The 20,845-nt window shown below is 31.3% G+C and overlaps 1 protein-coding gene across 1 annotated transcript; it reads right to left on the bottom strand.

Annotated features, from left to right (window-relative positions):
- Positions 1–13,812: 13,812 nt before the first annotated feature.
- Positions 13,813–15,009, bottom strand: LOC132622328 (cyclin-dependent protein kinase inhibitor SMR6). Its single transcript, XM_060336918.1, has one exon. The coding sequence runs from the start codon at positions 14,532–14,534 to the stop codon at positions 14,208–14,210; it is 327 nt and encodes a 108-aa protein (XP_060192901.1). The 5' UTR covers positions 14,535–15,009; the 3' UTR covers positions 13,813–14,207.
- Positions 15,010–20,845: the final 5,836 nt, after the last annotated feature.

The following is a 20,845-nucleotide window of genomic DNA, read 5'->3' as shown; positions in this document are numbered from 1 at the left end:
CCCGAAATGGCCCATATTTCTATATTACCCGAATTGGTCCATTTATACATTATTATACTCTTTTATACAAGGTTGATACATTATTTACAATAAGTGTATAATGTTGTATATCGTGTGTATAAGCACTGCTGCAAAAAAAAATGACTATGCGGATGTAATATATTATACTGGATTTTATATTATTGAAATTACAAAATAAAAACTAGATAATTGGGGGAAATGAGTGGGAGAAGTTGATTTATTTAGATATAGAGCCCGTTTGGATTGGCTTATAAGTTGCTTATAAGCTGTTTTCAGCTTTTTTGAGTGTTTGGCTGGCTAGCTTAAAGTCATTTTGTGTTTAAAATAAGCTCAAAAAAATAATTGGGCTCATTTGACTTAGCTTATCTAAAGCAGCTTATAAGCCAAAAAAAATAAGTTAGACTACTCAACTTATTTTTTTTAGCTTATAAGCTACAAACAGCTTATAGGCATAAGCCCATCCAAACAGGCTCTTAAACCGCTCATGTATTTCTCACGTGCTAATTTTGTTAAATATAGCAAAGATTAGAAGTGTTTAATTTTGATAAATATAAAAGATTATGTGTATATTGGCTAAGAAGTGTAAATACTTTTGGCTGAGCAGCAAAATGTATATTTCCTTCAATTCGTTTGGTGCGGGATAAGGTGGGTTAATCCGGGATTAATTTTGGGATAAAATTTATACCTTGTTTGGTTGAAGGTATAAATTTATTCTTGGATAAATTTATATCCTCAACTAAACGAGATATAAATTTATCCTAAACTTAATCTTGAATACCCCATCTTATCCCACCAAATTTGGTATTAATTTATCCCACCTCCTAGTGGAATCCCAAGACTATAATACTGAGACAACTTAATCCACGCACCAAACGACCCCTTAATAGCTAATCGAGCATGGTTATTCGTGCAACGGTACAAAAAGAAACAAGAGAAACGGAGATTGACGCTAATGAAGTTGCTATATGAATATACTAGGTGACAAATTATAAGGAGAATGGAAAAAGTTCAATAAATATTACTAAGAGAAAGGAAAAGTTGAGATATAATTATGAATTTTCATTACAGTAAAATAGTAGTACTAAATAGGAGAAGCGGAGAAAAAAGATAAATATAATTATTGGCTAAAGAAATGTGTTAAGTCATTTTGTTGAGAGTAAAAAATGAGAAAACTGACAAATGACATAAATTCCTCACATTTTAAGAATCGTCACTTAAAAGCGATGCATACTTCAATTGAAGATTAAAGGAAACAAAATCAAGAACTTTAAGAGTTGTTAACAATTGGACTATGATATTAAAAGTAAATAAAGGATGATGGAAAATAAAGAAGAGAAAATGGGAAGGGGAACAACTTACAAAGTGCGCAATCCGTAACTTCCGATAGTGTTGCTATGAAATTCAAGAACCAAAAAACGTATTCACGTACTATGTTTTAGACATAATTATAGAAAGCTTCAAACATAATTTCTAACTAAGGAAAAAGAAGAAGGAAAAGACAACGAAATGAAAAAAGTAAAACTACTTCGACATCTTTTTCAAATTGAATTACACTGTTCACAATTCATTTGTGAAATATTCAAATGCTTCCACAGTTCCACTTATTTGAAAGTTTACAAAATCACAAAATCTTTACAATCAATCAACTCTTTTATACCCTTTATCATCTCTATTCCTTTCTCCTTTAACATATATACCATTATCAAACCCAAAATATCATAATATCATAAGTTAAAGGTAAAAAGAGTTGAAAATTCTTACAATAAAAATGACCTGAAAATTAAATAACAACAATAATAATACTTAATATTATTATAAAAGAGTTCTTTGCTTACCCCTTCATGTCGAAAATTTCCATATTCATTAGTGTGGAGGAAAATTTGATACCTGAAAAATGAAGATGATGCAATAGTTTAAAAAGAGGATAAATACTATTTATGACAAAATTAAGTATTTGAATTTTTTCCTCAATCAATCAACTCTATCTAGAAGAGAGTATAATTTTATCTTCAATAATTTTCAAATAAGATCAAACCTTTTGGTATTTAGATGCTTTGAGAAATAATGTTAATGAAATCAATAATCAATTACTCATTGTCAACATCACTATTCAGGGACAATTTATCTTCCCCCGGTGATAATACACGAAAAAATAAAGAAATTTTAATTCCTTACATGAAATAATGAACAGAAGAAATCAAAACTAACAAATCAAAAGTAGCACATATATGATGCATATGAAGTTAAACTAAGCAATCTAAACACCTTAATTATAAGAAAAAGAAGATACCTTTAAATGTAGTAAATTTCAGTGAGCCATGTATTTTATTTTTGGGATGCGAGTCAAGTATAGTCAAAGGAGTACCAAAACACATCAATTTCTTTATGTAAATCACAAAGCAACCCATATCTTATAATCATAGCATTACATGGATAAGAGCTCTCTTTTAGAAGTCTAAATAAAAAGGAAAGAAAAAAAAGACACTATTCCTGATTTGTTGTTCTTTTCTCTTTTCTTTAAGCTGCTCATCATCCTTGTGCTTCAGTTGTATATGACAAATTTGTATATGAAATCAAAGGAGGGAACGACCCATAGCCTCAAATGATAAGAGAAGCATTCATTTTGGGCAAAAGTTTGCAGGCAAGCTGTAAAAAAAGTGACTAAGCTGTAGAAATTGTTAAAATTGTATCAATTAGTACATTGTATTAATTATTGATAACGTTAATTAGAGGAAAGAGGAAGAGGTATACGTTTTTTTTTGGAGGGCCAGAATTGCACGTCTTGCTACATTATTTTATCTATTAATACATATTACTAATGAATACTAATTCAAGGGAAGTAAATGCTAAGTATAGGTAAGGTAAGAGATAATAGTCTTTGATCTAACCTTTTCAATACGGTTGGGATAGATTTATATTATTAGGAAAATTAATGAGGTGGTTTTTTAGACTTCTTAAGAGGGATATAATTTCAATAAAAGGGATTAAAAGCAAGAAAAATCCAAAAAAAGAGAAAATAGATAAATGAGTTTCTAGGCCATAGAGAGATGTCACATCACCTTGAATGCCTAACTTTATATTATATATAGATATAGATAGATACAGATAGAATAGATATAGATTCTTAATGTTCATGTCAGCTTAATTTGCCCCTTCATTTTTTGTTGGTGATAAAGTGATAATCAACTTGGTAACATAATCGTGTATTATTATCTTGTCTATTTTTATTTCATCGATCATCCATTAAACATGGCTAAAATTCTACTTCCTTCGATAATTAAGTATGGTAACGTTATATGATATAACGTTACCATGATTAATAATCATATCATTTTCAGAACTAATTGGTTTTGCTTGGTTCTACTAAAAATTTGATTCTTAGTAAGGTTAAAAATGTGGTAATCTTGAATATACAAATAATACTCTATAATGTTCCGAGAAAATTTCGGTAAACTCGTGTAAAATTGCAAACCAAACAAGCCGGATTCTACTTCCGTAATGTAATCCCTTATTCTCTATTTAATTGTCTAATTTTTTTTTGGTCCGTCTGAAAAATAAGATCTCTTTCTATATTTAGTAAATTCTCCAATTATGATATTATACATGATAAGCTTAAGAACATTAAATTTAAATGATTACACAAATCTTTAATTTAAGACTATAAGATTCGAAAGTATTCATTTATTTTTCAAACTTTATGCCCAGTCAAACGAAGATAATTAAATAGGAATAGAGGGAGTATAGATTAAGTAGCCGTTTGGCCATAAAAAATATTTACTTTTTTCCGGATTTTTTTTTCACTTTTTTTACTTTTAGGCGTTTGGCCATAAATATTCGGAATACAACTCCGGAGTTGTATTCCGGAATACCAAAAACAAGAAAAACTTGTTTTTCAATTTTTTTTCAATTTTTTCATTTTTTTATATTACATTTCACCAAAAACTACAATTTCAAAAACTATGGCCAAACACAACTCCAACTTCAAAAATTTCAAAAAAAATGAATTCGTTTTTGATATTTATGGTCAAACGGTACCTAAAATTTCTGTGGCTGATCCACGTGGCGGAGTACCATAAGGAAAAGGAAACAGTCGTAGCATAGCACCGCCTTTGCGGGCTCATTATTGGCGCGAATCCAAAATATTCTTTTTTTAAGGTTCCAGCCGGTGTAATTAACGGGCAGTTCGGGCAGGACAAAGATTTTCTGCCATGGCTGGGGGCTGGCACCTAGAGCCCGACCCGTTTGAGCCGTAGATATTATTTCAAATAATATTTGCAAAATAAAATGTTTTTTTAATAATTTGATCTATTCTTTCGTCTTCAAACTTGAAATTTTAAAAATATTTTTAATTAGTTTTTCAAATGAATAATGATTTCTGCCCATAAAATTTTAAAAAAGAATTTCAAATTTCATACTATATTCAAACACAAGTTCAAATACTACTTGTTTTCAGCTTCATATTCAAATATTCATAAAAACACATTAGGAATATTACCCTAATTGCTTTTATTTTACATGACACTCATTATTTTTCAATTCATTTAGAAAAATTGGTATATTCTTTTAGAAGCTTCTCATGTCCTTAAACAATACTTTTAATCCAGTTTGATAACTGGTATACTCTGGCATGACCAAAATTTTAAGGTAAGTTTAATATTTTGTAAGTATATATTGTGTGGTATATTTTAAACTTTTAATCCAGTTTGATAAAGTATTAACAACACTAAAAACCGAAATACAAAAAGAAAAGTTGATTCAAGCATATCATGAGACTCATGACTACGGCTTTGACGTTATAATTTGTGATTTGGGTTTATACTCTTTATGCCATTTTTTTCAAATTCAAATTTTATCAAAAAATAAAAAATCATAGTCTAATTAATTTTATATGAAAAAACAGATAATTTATGGTGAAGATAAATATGATAGGAGTACATCAATTCAAAATCAGGGGTAGGAATCCAATTAAGCTCCATAGGATTCCTTGAAGGGATGTGTACATGTTATCTTTTTCTTGTTTCTTTCACACTCTTCCATGCATGCATATACTGCATTGGATTCCTCTTATCCTTTATCCAATGTATATTTGCACATTAATTAATATTAATTTCTTCACCCGAAAAGATTATTATTACTGCCGGTAACTAGTAGAACTGTCTCTCTCACTACGTACCATCAAATGCAAGTTGAAATTTTTACTTGAACTCATTAATTTTCAATACCTAATAGAGTATGCTTGCCAGGAGAAGAAGAAAACGAGAACTGAAGACCGACTATAAATATAGAGTAATTAACAGTTCTAGAACGTTTTCATTTATTACAAGAGATAGAGAAGTTGTGAGAAGTTATTACATGATCCAAACTAAGGTGTCCTTCGGACATGATTTGAGGATGATTTGGGATTTAATTCCATGGTTTAAAACCATCAGATGAAATCGCATGTCCAAATGTTGATTTCAAACCCTGATTTCAAATCGCATGTCCAAATGCCTACTAAGGTTATTCTTAGCTCTAATTGTAGTGGAATTACTTAGGCAGGGTAGTAATGAGATGGATATGACCCATTCATTCTTCGCTGGAGGTCTCGAGCCCTGAATATGAAAACAGTTTTGTCGGGATCGCGAATAACCTTATGCTATACGCATTCAGATTAATCAGGGTCCTATACTAGTATCAAGCATCGGTGGGGAAACAAAAAAATAAAATAAACGCGAACTCTTTCATTTATCCATGATACTATATGGTTGCAAAAATTAATTCAAGATACTCCCTCCTTCCTATATTAGTTGTCCACATTATTATAAATATTCGTCTCAAAATACTTGTCCATTTACAAAATCAAGATTTAATTAATTAAATTTTCCTGCTTTGCCCTTAACATTAATTATTTTTTAAAGTAACTAATATTGATTAGACTGTAATTAATTGGAGAGAGATAAGAATAATGTAGTAAAAAAAACACTTTTATTTATGAGCTCTTAAAGAGCGTGTAAAAGAAAAGATGGACAAGTAATATGAGACGGAGGGAGTAATGTGTTAGCGACTCTATAGCACGAATAGAGAGAGAAATGTACATAAAGCTAAGTGTAAATTAATCAATATCAAGCTTCGACAATTTTCTCATCCAAAGAGAGAAGAAGAGGAAACCATATGTCGAGAACTGCTGTTATATTTGGTACGATAATTCTAAAAGAAAACCATTAGAGTGCATTTTTAAATAACGCAATAGTAAAAATTAGCCCTTATAAATTTGACTTTTTGAAACTACATGGAAATTTAACACACTAATATTTGAATAGTTACAAGTATCAGTCCTAATCAATTGAATTTCTCCAATTTAATTCGTTCACAGTTGAAAACTGTACTGTAACTGAACAGAGAAAAGAAAGAAAATATAATTCTAAGTTCTAACAATCACAAATCTGATTTACTCCGTATTTCAATTAAATATTAGTAGCACTAGTCCTACCAAATTACTCCTATTATTTTCTACATAAAAATCCATATGGTAATATGATATGTTGTTCCTTTTTTCGAGGACACTGTTTAAAAGGGTCTTGCTTCCTTCAGTGTCCCCACACGCAAACAACTGATGATTTATTTTACTATAGGTAAAGACGGATTCAAGATTTGAAATTTATAAACTCTATTTCAAGGTAGTAAGATTAATAATTAAATATTTATAGATATATAGTAAATTTCTTAATATAAATATAAAGATTGAAAAAAAGTCTGCGCGTTCACATAATCCCAGTGGTTTAAGGCTAAATCCGCCTCTGTTAATTAGTCTGTTGGAATCTTGTTTAACCCTAATTAAGTTTATGAATATGAGATGCATGATATGCCCGAGATTAAGTCAAATTTCAATTTACAATAGTGCATATGATATGTAAAGGCAGTCAAATTTCAGTCACAGTGCACATATGTTAAAGTAAAAGTTAATTACATCATTAATTTTTCCAATTTTTGTTAGTTTAAATTCCACCATAAATGGCGTTTGAAATATTTGACTTCTACTCTTTTTTAATGTCTTTAAAAGAGCTAACAGGTGTACTATTAATAATAGAGTCCGGAGCCAAAATGACTTATTTTTGCAGTCATTAGACCAAAATAGGCTGCCTTCTTTTTTTATACCACAATGGGTATTTCGTTGGTTATCCAACGAAATACCCACACAAGCACTGTTCATAGCCGGATTTTTTTGTTGCATTTTGCTACACTTGTAGCGAAATGCAACAAATATATATATATATATATTTTTTTTTTTTTTTTTTTTTTTGCATTTCGTGAATAAAAAAACGAAATAAGAAATTATATATATATATATATATATATATATATTGCATTTCGTGTATTAAAAAACGAAATAGGATAAAAAAAAATTAATTTCGTTCATATAAAAACGAAATTGGAAAATATATATATATATATTATTTTTGCATTTCGTTGGTATATGTGCGAAATAGTAAAAAAACAAAATTGTATTCCGTTTATTAAAAAACGAAATATGAAAATAATTTTTTTTGTATTTTTGTATTTCGTTTATATAAAAAAAATAGGAAAATAATTTTATTTTCATTTCGTTTATATAAAAACGAAATAGGAATACATATATATATATATATTCATATACCAATGAAATAGGATAAATATATATATATTTTTTTTGTATTTCATTTATATAAAAACAAAATAGGAAAATAATTATTTTTTTTCGTTTATATACCAATGAAATAGGAATAAATACATATATATATATATATATATATATATATATATATATATATATATATATATATATATTATTTCTTTTATTTTATTTGAAATAGTATATTTTTTCTTTTTTGTATTTCGTTTATTAGTCAACTTTATATGTCGAGAAAATTAGTCAGCTTTATTTTAAAAAATTGAAACCGCAAAAGTAAAATTGACATTCACAGCTACATTACCCCAAGATTTTTACGTTGAAATCTATTGCGTATCATCATCTTATAAGTAAATAAAACTGAAAATTTCACGCCAATTTGGGGGAAAATTGAAATTGAATGGGATAAAAGCTATTTTTTTAAAAATCGGCTCGGCCAAACCGCCTCATGGAAGTTTGTCCGCATAGATCTCGAAAAAATACGCAAGTTCAAAAAAAAAACGCGTAAAACGGTCGTCCGAGCGCAAAGTTATGACCATCTAAAGTTTGACGACTTTATAACTAGTTTTTCTCCCTATATTTTTTAGAATTATATTTATATTCAAAACAAAGTTATGTTTTGACTTTACAACTATTTGTTTTTTTGTTTATTAAAAAACGAAATAAGATTTTTTTTTATTTCGTTCATCTAAAAACGAAATATGAAAATATTTTTTTTTTGTATTTTTGTATTTTGTTTATATAAAAAAATAGGAAAATAATTTTATATATAAAAATGAAATAGGAATACATATACCAATGAAATAGGATAAATATATATATATATATTTTGTATTTCATTTATATAAAAACGAAATTGGAAAATATTATTTTTTATATGAATATATATTTTGTTGGTATATAAACGAAAAAAATAATTATTTTCCTATTTCGTTTTTATATAAATGAAATACAAAAATATATATATATATATATTTATCCTATTTCATTGGTATATGAAATATATATATATGTATTCCTATTTCGTTTTTATATAAACGAAATGAAAATAAAATTATTTTCCTATTTTTTTATATAAACGAAATACAAAAATACAAAAAAAAAAAAAAAAAACATATTTCGTTTTTTAATAAACGAAATACAATTTTTTTTTTTTACTATTTCGCAGATATACCAACGAAATGCAAAAATAATATATATATATATATATATATATTTTTTCCAATTTCGTTTTTATATGAACGAAATTAATTTTTTTTTTATCCTATTTCGTTTTTTAATACACGAAATGCAAAAATATATATATATAATTTCTTATTTCGTTTTTTTATTCACGAAATGCAAAAAAAAAATTGTTGCATTTCGTTTATTAATTCACGAAATGCAAAAAAAAATTGTTGCATTTCGTTGATTAACTCACGAAATGCAAAAAAAAAAAAATATTTGTTGCATTTCGCTACAAGTGTAGCGAAATGCAACAAAAAAATCCGGCTATGAACAGTGCCTGTGTGGGTATTTCGTTGGATAACCAACGAAATACCCATTGTGGTATAAAAAAAAAAAGCAGCCTATTTTGATCTAATGGCTGCAAAAATAAGTCATTTTGGCTCCGGACTCATTAATAATACCTGATATATACTAGCTAGTTCCATCTGTATGCTTCAAAATTCAAATAACTGTTCTAATAGGAGTATATATTTGGTTTCCTTGGACTAGCTAGCTAGATATGCAAGCCAGGCATTTTCCCTCAATATTTGATTCTTTTTCAAATAAGAAATTATTTATCAAATTGGTGCATATACAAGCCAGGCATTTCCCTCAGTATTTGATTCTTTTTCAAATAAGAAATTATTTATCAAATTGGTGCATTTTCCCTGCACCTTAGATATAAAGTAGAGAATTTAAAATTTGAAAACATATTTGAGAAGTTTTCAAATTTCAAATTATCTATCTCAAATTTTCAATATAGGGCCTGAAACATAAGTGTTTGAAGTATGTTAGAGTCAGACTCATTATTGGAGAGATAGAAACTTTAGCATTAACTACGGTCTAAACACAAATATGGAGCATTTATTGTACGAACCAAGAGGAGTAAGTAGTAGTAGTAAGTTTTAACTGGAGGAGTATTTGTTTGAATTACTCATCTCTTTTTAAATATCTCATTTTTTTTATCACTTCACTCATTGAAATAGCAAGGTTAAATTTAAAAATTACTTTTTGTTGTTAACACGTCATTTTTTTTTGCTCAAGCGACTAACGTTAGGATAAGATAAGATATACTATTAATATATTAGTACCATAAATATAGGGAACAAATAAAGTGGTAAGTAGTCTTTCATTTAGGTTTTGGATTCGAGGCCGAACTTTTCGATGAGAATTGGAATTTAATAGATAGAAACCCAAAAAGTATATAGATAGAGAATTAATGATTTTTTTAATTAAGAAGATTACAAATAAATGCAGTAGAAAGAGATTCTTTCGGCCGCATCTGCCATATGCTGTTTCCCAGAAGGTAACAATGGTGAAAAGATTACACTTATCCAAAAGGTAATTTTAAGGAATCCAATGAAACAATAACAAAGGAATTGTAGTACTCCCTCCTTTCTTATTAGTCGGTCATATTATTAAAAATATGTGTTTTAAATTACTTGTTCATTTATAAAATTAAGATAAAACTAATTAAATCTTTCTTATCTTACCCTTAGTATTATTTTTTTTTTAAAATGGTCAATATTGATTAGAATGTATTTATTAAAGAGAGATAGGAGAAAGATAATAAATACATATTTTATTTATGATTTTTTAAGGAGCGTGCAAAAGAAAAAGTAACCAAGTAATATGGGACGGAGGGAGTACTGAATTCAACTCTGCTTTTTAATTAGTGGAACTTCGTTGCTTTTTAATCAATGGAACTTCGTTTTAGGTTAATCCAAACACTAAACATGGATTCTGACATAGTGAGTTTCCAACCTTTACTGCTGTTTCAAATTGCTAATGCATTTTTTTCTTCCTAAACTATGCTGATCCCCATGAAAAATTATTTAGGTCGAAGGACTTGGAGAACTTCCTCATCACTTTCTAATAAGCTAATAATTTTTAATTACACATTTGGCCGTTTGGTAAATTATTTTTACATTCGCTAGCCAATATATGTAATATATATATTATGTGTATATTATATATATGGCAGACTATTTTTCTTTTTCGGTGGGTGGCTATTTATTTCAATATTCCTTTATTAACTACAAAGAACTATGATGGGATATTTCAATTTTCCTTTATTAAGTACAAAGAACTATGATGGGATAGTTCTACGGTGGCCGGCTATTTATTTCAATTTTTGTTTTATGGTATGAATATTTTTCATTTAATGGACGCCACATGGCAAAAATCCGATTAACCGAGTCAGTGAATATCAACGGGAAAATCGGGAAAAAGGGGACACTTTAAAGGTAATATTCACTATTTCAACTTGGTGGGTTGGTTGAAATTAATCAACTAACATACCACAAAGTTTATATTTATCCTAAAGCACTCCAATTGCATTTTAGAGGCGCAACACCACAGACAATCAAACAAAAGGCAAGCTTTCTTTGTCATCAAGTAGTATCAAAAGCAAGGAATGAATTTGAATATGTACCAAACAATTTAAACCCCACCTAGGATTCTCAAACAGTAACATCTTTTTTGTCTTTTAATCACAAATGAATCATTACGAGGAAGAATTGGTTTTGCCAAATACAGATTTGCAGATGCAGTAGGGACCCGTGAAGCTGGCTTGAAAGTCTAAGGAGGAAAGGCTACAACTATCATTGTTTATAAGTATTACCCTATGCCATTTTTTTTTTCAATTTAACACATATACAGAGTTTATTTACACTACTAATTAACATAAGTTTAACTTATTATAACAGGTTAGTTTTTATATTTTACAAGTTACCGCAGTACACATTTGTTATGAAAATTACTTATAATTGGCTCCTAAGTGACCTAATAGTAGTTTAGATTTTTTAAAAGTATCAATGGATATTAGTTAAAACTTTTTTTTTTTAATTAGATGTCCCGAAGGCAGGGGAGGATACACCCTCGGCAAAAAATTACACTGTATATATAAGGTATTTTTATATGTTTGATGTACATATATAGATTTTGAACACCCTGAATACAAGAGTAGGGGTTGGTTCAGTGGTTTAGGGTGTTCAAAATTCACTTTAAGGTTCCAAATTCAAGCCTCGGACACTACATTTTTATTTTTCGAACCGCCTCAGAGAATATCCTAGATCTGCCACTGCCCGAAGGGACTCAATCTATGACATACTAATCACGTTTAAGTAGGTTTATTATTCACGTAAAAATCCATTTAACCCTAGTTCAGCCGGTAAAGTCTACATTTGTAGTCGATTGTACCTTCATGCAGGATTTGTGGAGGAAGATATTGTAGTATAAATTCCTTCCTATACAGTTCAACTATCGATCTCTCTACCACCTGTGGTGGAGCTAGAAATTTATATAGGTAACGCAAAAAAGCTATAGCATTTTTGACGTGTCAATCGATTTGGCCAAGCATCCGTACAGTATCTCTCAGCCATAAGAAAGATTTACCTTTGTCAAATTTAAAATGTAATGGCTGACTTTTGTTTTCTTCTTCCTAGTAGATTATTAATCCCAGCTAGTTTGCTTTCCTCAGCTTCAAAAAGCACGTGTCTCTTCTTGTTTAGTTAAGAAAAAGGCACTAGTTGCAAGTTGCAACAACAAAAAATTACTCTTTAACTTTAAAAAAAATTGAAATTTGAATCTCTGATTTTGTAGTTCACTTTCTGGAATTTGAAATCATAACAGTTTGAATTGCTTTACTTTCTTAAATTTAAGTGGAAGAAAAAAAACTGAGATTTTCTTACATCATTGAGTAAAAAATCTGCAGTACACTAACTAATTTGCAGAAACCATATCTAGTATCCTGCATATTACATCATTAATATCAGAATCTCAATCTCAAAAGTCTATTTTAAATTAAATTAAAATAAAAAAGAATCCAGCCAAAGAAGAAACAGAAGGCCATAATACTGGAATTTTCTTAGTTCTATAGATAAAAATTTAACTAAAGTAGCTAATGTACTGAGACCATATCTAGTATTCTTTATATTACATCATCATCATTATCTCAGTCTCAAAAGCCTGAGCTACCCAAAAAAAAAAAAAAAACTTACCCCCTGTTTGGATAGTGGTTTCCCGTGATTCATTAATGTATGGTTCTTTATGAAACCATGTTTGTTTTCATTGCTCTTAAAATTATGTGGTATGGTGTTGTAAACTCATGGTTCATCCCATGATTATATAACCATGAAAAGTCTCAATTTTTATAACCACGGATTTGATGATTTTTCCGTGGTTACATATTTCATTTCGTTAGCCTTATCTGACCTCTTTTTATGTTTTTTATTGAGCCGAGGGTCTTTCGGAAACAGTCGGCGTACACTCTACCCTCCCCAGACTCACGTTGTGAGATTTCACTGGGTTGTTGTTATACATATTTCATTTCGCCATTATACCCCACCCTCCACCATCCACCCCAGCCTACTACTCACCCCTACCTCACTCCGCCACTCACTCCTACCACACCTTCACCCTACCACCCACCCCACCCCCACTCCTAACTCCTCTACCACCCACCCCAACCACCACCCACTACCCCTCACCACCCCCTACCCCACCCCACAACCACTCACCCTCACCTACCACCCACTATCCCCACCCTCATCCCTCAACCACCCACTCCTCCACCACCGTCCACCCCCATCGCCATCCCCACCTTACCACCCACTACCCCACCTTCATCCCACAACCACCCACCTCACACCACCCACCCTTACTACTCACTATCTACTTATTTTTTAAAGTTCTTATTTTGTTCTTTACTTGAGTTTTGTTAATATATATAAACTAATTTCTAATTAAGAGTTAAAGAGTATTTTAGTAAACTTACAAGTTATTATACAGTATCATACAGTTAAAACAAACAATACAAATGTTATTAAACCACAACAAACGATACAGTCTATCCAAACATTGTGTTCATTAATACAGTACAATACAATACAACACCATACTGTACCGTACCAAAACAAGAGCAAAACAAAAGGCCATAATACTGAGAATCTTCTTAGTTTTATAGATAGAAATTGAACTAACACTAGCTAATCTACTGAGAAGAAGAACCATATCTAGTATTTTGTATATTACATAATCATCATTATCTCAATCTCAAAAGCCTAAGCTACTACAAAAACTAACTTGAGAAGAAAAAAACAGAACAAGAACAAAACAAAAGGCCATAATACTGAGAATATTCTTAGTTTTATAGATAGAAATTGAACTACACTAGCTAATCTGCTAAGACCATATCTAGTATATATTCTGTATATTACATTATAACATCTAAATCTCAAAAGTGTAAGCTACTGAAAAAACTAATAAACTTAAGCAAAAGGACTTCTTTCTGGTTGCATAAGGTGTTATTTTTTGGGCCTTCACTAATTATGGTCTAATAATTTGCTCTCTCCACATGTCGAATAATAAACACAGATTCAAGATCTGGTGGATTAAAGAACTCTCTAGCACCATTATAATGACACGTAGATGCTGGCCGTCGCTTCACCGGAGCCGGTGGACATGGAAGTTTTTCCGGTATCCTTGAATCTCTTGCTGTTGGAGTTGTTGACCTTTCTTCTTCTTCGTCTTCAAATTCTTCTTTATTTGGCTTTGTGGATATTGATTTCAGTTTAGGCCTAAAGGCTATTCCAGCAATTACCCACATTTTGTTCTCTTCTTTGCTTCCATCTACTAATTGATGTTTCTTTGAAAATCCCATGTCTATATTCTTGAAAAAGATACAAACTTTGTAATGAACAAAAGAAAAAGATTTCTCCTTTGGAATTTCTTGAACACAAAGACTAGTCTTTTATCAAGAATCTGTGTAGATTGGAGAAGAAGAATGAAGCAAAAGGGTCTTTCTTGATTTTGCACTAAGATTCTAAAACTATAAGGGAGAAGAGAGAAAAGGGTGGTCTAAAATGTAAAGACTTTGAATGAAAGAAAAAGGACAGAAGGCGGCAAAATAAAGGGCAGATTTATAAAGAAAATAGAAGATCCAAATAAACCTAATTTGGTTAAGATTATATACTAATCTATAATCATAAGGCTATATAGGGAGTTGATAAGAATAAGAATTTTGTGACAGATTTTTTTTTTATTTTTTTTTTGGGATGCCCGTAAAATTTCGGGCAATGGGCAGCTGAAACCCAGTGAAAATTTTAGATTTTGGCGCCAGAATTTGGTGTTTTTGGGACAACGGCTCTCTTTCCCGCCAATACTTTTGGTTTTTAAAGGTTACCCCTCATTCCCCAATCATTAGTTCTTGGATTTCATTAAAGGCCCAAACCTGCTCCTTCAAAAGCCCTTTAATTATAGGCCCAATAAAAAGGGACTCTTACAATAAAATAAGGCCCAAACCTGCTTCTTCAAAAGCCCTTCAATTATAGGCCCAATAAAGAGGGACTCTTACAATAAAATAAGGCCCAAACCTGCTCCACCAAAAGCCCTTCTAAACCAGATGATTTACAAGAATGATCTTAGAAATTGTTGGTCTTGAACTTTTGACTCCGCTTGATTCATGGTAAAATTTCAAGGGTCATTTGCACAATTTAGCTTCAAAGGCACTGGTATTTAATTTTTGTCCCTTAAATTTTTGATCTTTAATTTTTTCCCTTCATCTAATGGCCCGAGATTCTAGGTTCGAACATCGGCTCAGTAAAAAAAAAAAACGTTCGCAAGACAGATGTTTATAGCATAATTATGCCTATTCGGCCAAAAGCTAGGCCCTAAGGCAGAGGTTTGCTTTAAGGCAAACTTTTATCCAAAATTAGGACTTAAGGCCTAACTTTTGCCCAAAATTAGGCCTATTCGAGTAAAAGTTAGGCCTTAAGGCAGAATTTTGCCCAAACTCTGCCTTATAAGGTGCAAACTCTACTTTTAAGTAGAGTTTGAATCCAAAACTCCGCCTTGCGATTTTTTTTTAAATTTTTGACAGAGCGAAGGTTCGAATCCGGAATCCATGAGTTTTTAGGCGAATGACAAAAATTAATAACCAGTGCCTTTGAAGGACATTCCACACACAAAAAAAAAAATGAAATTTCAAGTTTAAGAAGTTTTGGCCCATGAGCAATACTTTTATTTTTTGACCTTGAAAAGTTTGTCCATGAAATAAGCGGGAGTTAAAAGTTCAAGACCATCAATTTCCAAGTTCATTGGACATAGTTTCTTTGTTCTAAGCCTTGAATCTATGATTTATTTATCTACAATTCCCGAAAGAGGTGCAAAATTAGAAATTCTTAGATCAATTACACATAGGAAGCCCAAGATATTATTATATTTATAAATACATAGTTCTTCACTACCTCTTGTTAGTCTCGAGTGGCATTCTGTACATTCATTTGTGAATTAGCTTCCAACATGCTCTGAAAAATTTATAGACTTTTCTAAACCGAAGAGCCTCAAAACACTAGGAAAATTCAAGTATAGTTGGCTTTCATCAATTGCTATATAAATGATAAATAATCTGTTCGGAATCACTAAGGGCCTGTTCTGAACCTAAAACTATTTCTTTGGCAGAGTATAACTGCATTTTAATATAATAATTAAAGACGCCACCTATGCACTAACTTCATATGGATGCTAGCTCATTATGATAGAGACGTCCCAATGTAAGTTTGAAAACGAAGATCACTACAAGCATAGGCAGATACATATATATATTGAAGATAACAAGGACGGGTGATGCAATAGGGGGCGGAGCTATTCGTGGAGGTTCGATTAAATTTACTTCACCAGAAAATTGTATCTTGTATATAGGTAAAAAGAATATTTGTCATTGAATCCTCTCTAAATAAAGAAAACTTTTGACATAATGGTAATTTTTTGAATCCCCTGTTAGAATTTCTAACACCGCTACTAAATACATTTATATTACATTTCTCTCAAAGTAAATACACAAAGTTGAAGTTGAAGTATAATTTATCGACAGCTATTTATGCGCCGTCTTCTTTAGCTATCTCGGAAGCAGGGGCGGATTTAGAGGGTGCCGAGGGGGTTCACTCGAACACACTCGATCTGCGTTTATGTACATATATTAACTTTTGAATACCCTCAACAAATGCAAAAGGTTAGCTTAATCGTTTCAGGGTGTTCAAAATTGTCTCTAACATCCAAGGTTCCATTCCTATTAACAACATTATTTTTTATATTTAGCTTTTGTCATTTTTCTCGAACTCCATGAATGAAAATCTTGGATCCGCCACTGCGCGTTAGCATCATCCATGACACTAATTAGCGTTGGGAGACTTGTCAAGGCATTATGGGCACGACCAAAGGGTCATGAAACCAGGGGCAGATCTAGGGGTGTTCACCAGAACACCCTCGACAAAAAACTACTTGGTATATATAGGGTAATTTTTATATTTTTTATGTACGTATATAAATTTTGAATACCCTGAACACAAGAGTGGAGATTGGTTAAGTGATTTAGGGGGTTCAAATTCATCTTGAGTTTTCGATGATTATACTGCCCCATCCAAGCTCATTCAGTTCAATATAACTTTTTACGATACTAACTCAGTTCAATATAACTTTTTATGATTCTAACTCAAGATTCTATATATACAATTATAACTATAATTTTGGACTAAAATATTATTCACACCTAGTGTTTACACCAAACTGACTAATCGATGACATATGCTCTATCATATCACTCTTACATTAAATTAAAGTTAATTAATATACATTAACTTCTTAATTTGTTATTTAATCATAATAAGTTAGTATAATTTGATATAAACTATTTTTTTTACCGCATGTTAGTGGTGTCTTGCATGGCACTTTGGTGTTGTAGCATTGCAGAAAATATTATCATGTTTTTTGGGCAGAGTGCCCTTCAAATGCACTGGTCTTTAATTTTTGCCCATCGAATTGTTGATCTTTAATTTTTGTCCTTCGGTTAAAACTCTTAGATTCCGAGTTCGAATCTTCGCTCGGTCAAGAATTTAAAAAAAATTGCCCAGGTAGAATTTGGATTCGCAGAGTTTTGCCTTCAAAACTCTGCCTTAAGGCAATATTTCGCAGGCAAAACTCTGCCTGAAGGTAAAATTTTCAATCCAAAACTTTACCTTCTCTGCCTGAAGTAGGCAAAATTCTGCCTGTAGGCCTAACTTTGGCCCGAATAGGCCTAAGTTTGCTAAAAACTCTGCCTTGTGAGTTTTTTTGATTGAGTCCTGGTTCGAACCCAAAATTCATGGTATTCGACGAAGGGTAAAAATTAAAGACCATCAATTTGAGAGACAAAAATTAGAGACTACCCCAAATTAAGGGCATTCTTGCGAATTGCCCAAATATTATCCTTTTTTTTGCGCGGATTACCCTTCGTTTGGGGTGGTCTTTAATTTTTGTCCTTCAAATTGGTGGTCTTTAAGTTTTGCCCTTCATTTAATACTCCAAAATTGTGAGTTTGAACGCCAACTCAGTAAAAAAGAAAAAAAATTACAAGGCAAAATTTGCAGTAAAATTCTACCCATGCAGGTTCAGATAGAATTTGGGTCTTAAGGGCAAAAATTAAAGATCACCAATTTGAGGGACAAAAATTAAAGACCCTCTCCAGCGGAGGACAATCCTGCAAATTGGCCAAATATTATTGGAGCAGCATGGTGGGGGCCCGGCCTGAGTCTAATGGGCGGTGAGTCGGCCTTTGTGGGACCACCCAATATGCATGACACTGCGCCAGCTCATATGTTATTGACCTTAATATTCTTTTTGGGCCCTCTATTATTCCCGTCAACAATTGCTGACAGGATAACGTTAGATGGATTAATCAGCATTATCATCTCATTTATTCCTTAACTTAGTCCAAATCAATTAAATGTTTCATTGACTGCCCACTTTTTTACATTTTTTTTGGGCGGATTGCCCTTCAAAAGCAGTGGTCTTTTAAGTTTTCCCATTTCTAGAAGCTCAGGTTCGAATTCTTATTCAGTTAAAAATTAAAAAAAAAAATACAAAGCACAAATTGAGATTCGCAAAGCAGAGTTTTACATGCCTCAAGCAGAATTATAAATGCAAATTTTACCTGCAGGCAGAGTCTGCAAAACTCTACCCGCAGGCATACAAAACTCTCCTGCAGCCTTGCAATTTTTATTTTTTTTAACTGAACCGAGACTCAAACCTCATGATATTAGGCGAAGACAAATATTAAAGACCACCAATTTAATGGGCAAAAATTAAAGACCACCCCAAAATAAGGGCATTCCTGCGAATTGACCACTTTTTTACTCGCATATACGTTTCAGTTTTCTCAATGCACTCGATGAAATATGAGAAATAACTCTTATTACGAATTTCATGATCATTTGAGATATTAACTTTTTAAACCGTTTTTGATATAGTATTAAGCAAATCATATTAACCTTGGATGCTTAACTTGATCATTATTATTGTAACATAAAGAAATAGGAGTATGATGCTTCATGCAACTAGGTCTGAGAATTTCAGTTCTCTATCAACTGAATATGTAGGAAACGATTGATCTCCAGTAAGTGAATATAGAGTTTGCACTGAATATTCGAAAATAACTCTCCGAAAAATGTTGGCAACATGAAAGAGAAATATAGTACCTTCTACTAGCTAGTAGTAGTGTTGGGTTGGGCCCGGGGGGTAACAATATCATCAGCTACGGATTCAACGAAATTTAATAACTTTGACTCAAATTCTGTATTTGTTAACAAACTTAATGAACATATATAAATAGTAAATTTATAACTCAAATGATTACGAATTCAATAAAATTCCCAGCAGATAAATTTGTTTTTTTTGCCGGGGGGGGGGGGGGGGGGGGAGGATACAATATTAGTTACGGATTCAACGTTATTAACTCAAATTCTGTATCTGTACGTATATAAATAATAAATTTCAAACCCAATAACTCAAATGATTACGAATTCAATGACATTCCAACCGATAAATTTTGTTTGGTTTTTTTTTTTTTTTTGGGGGGGGGGGGGGGGTGGTTACAATATTAGTTACGGATTCAACGAAATTTAATAACTTTAACTTAAATTCTGTATGTGTTAACAAACTAACTGAACGTATATAAACAGTAAATTTCAAACCCAATAACTCAAATGATTAATAATTCAATGACATTCCAATAGATAAATTTCAAATTCGAAATCCACTCACGGTGACCAGTAGAAGATTGGTAAAACAAAAGCTCAATAGTAGAAAGGAACAAGAACAAGTCGTAGCAAGGTGGAACCGTCCATCCAAAATTGCTGAATGATGAGGACACCTTCGTGGCCTACTGAACGTGACACTTAGGCACTAACGTCTTTTCCTGAATTCATATACTTCGATATATAATATGGCTGCCGATTTTTGGGTAAGGGCTGTGAGACATTGTGGGTTTCTTCTTCTACGATAAGTGTGTGTCAATTTAGTATGATTGATCAGAACAACTATTTTTCTGGTATGTTGAACTGTTGAACCATATACATAATATGATGGATCGGTTTAAATTGATCCTAACCAAATGATGATGTACTTTTATTACACATAGATGGACTGATGTACTTTTATACACATAGAAGGACTTTAGTTTCATGAGTGAGCCAAAATATGAATTTTGACATAGGCAGAAAATGTACCGGGAGGTGTGGGGATTATGAGGTCTCAAGTTCAAATTTCAGCAGAATAAAATCACGAGGTGATTTCTTCTCATGTATCTAAGCCTAGATAGACAGAGTCACGTAGTACCTATTGCTAGTGGCGTACGCAAGATTTTCATAAGCAATGTCACATTTTATATTGAGAACAAATAAATAAAGCACTATAAAGTCATATTAAAAAAAAGTACAATATAAATAAAACACAACTTACTTATATTACTACAACTCTTGTCACGAGTATTTATTTTTTGAAATATATAAGATAATCATCTATCTAAGCCTAGATAGACAGAGTCACGTAGTACTTATTGCTAGTGACGTACGCAAGATTTTCATAAGCAATGTCACATTTTATATTGAAAACAAATAAATAAAGCACTATAAAGTCATATTAAAAAAAAGTAGAATATAA

Source organism: Lycium barbarum, chromosome 12 (genome assembly GCF_019175385.1).
Source record: "Lycium barbarum isolate Lr01 chromosome 12, ASM1917538v2, whole genome shotgun sequence".
NCBI lineage: Eukaryota > Viridiplantae > Streptophyta > Magnoliopsida > Solanales > Solanaceae > Lycium > Lycium barbarum.
The sequence above is the reverse complement of the archived record's forward strand: the minus strand, read 5'-3'. Positions and strand labels throughout refer to the sequence as shown.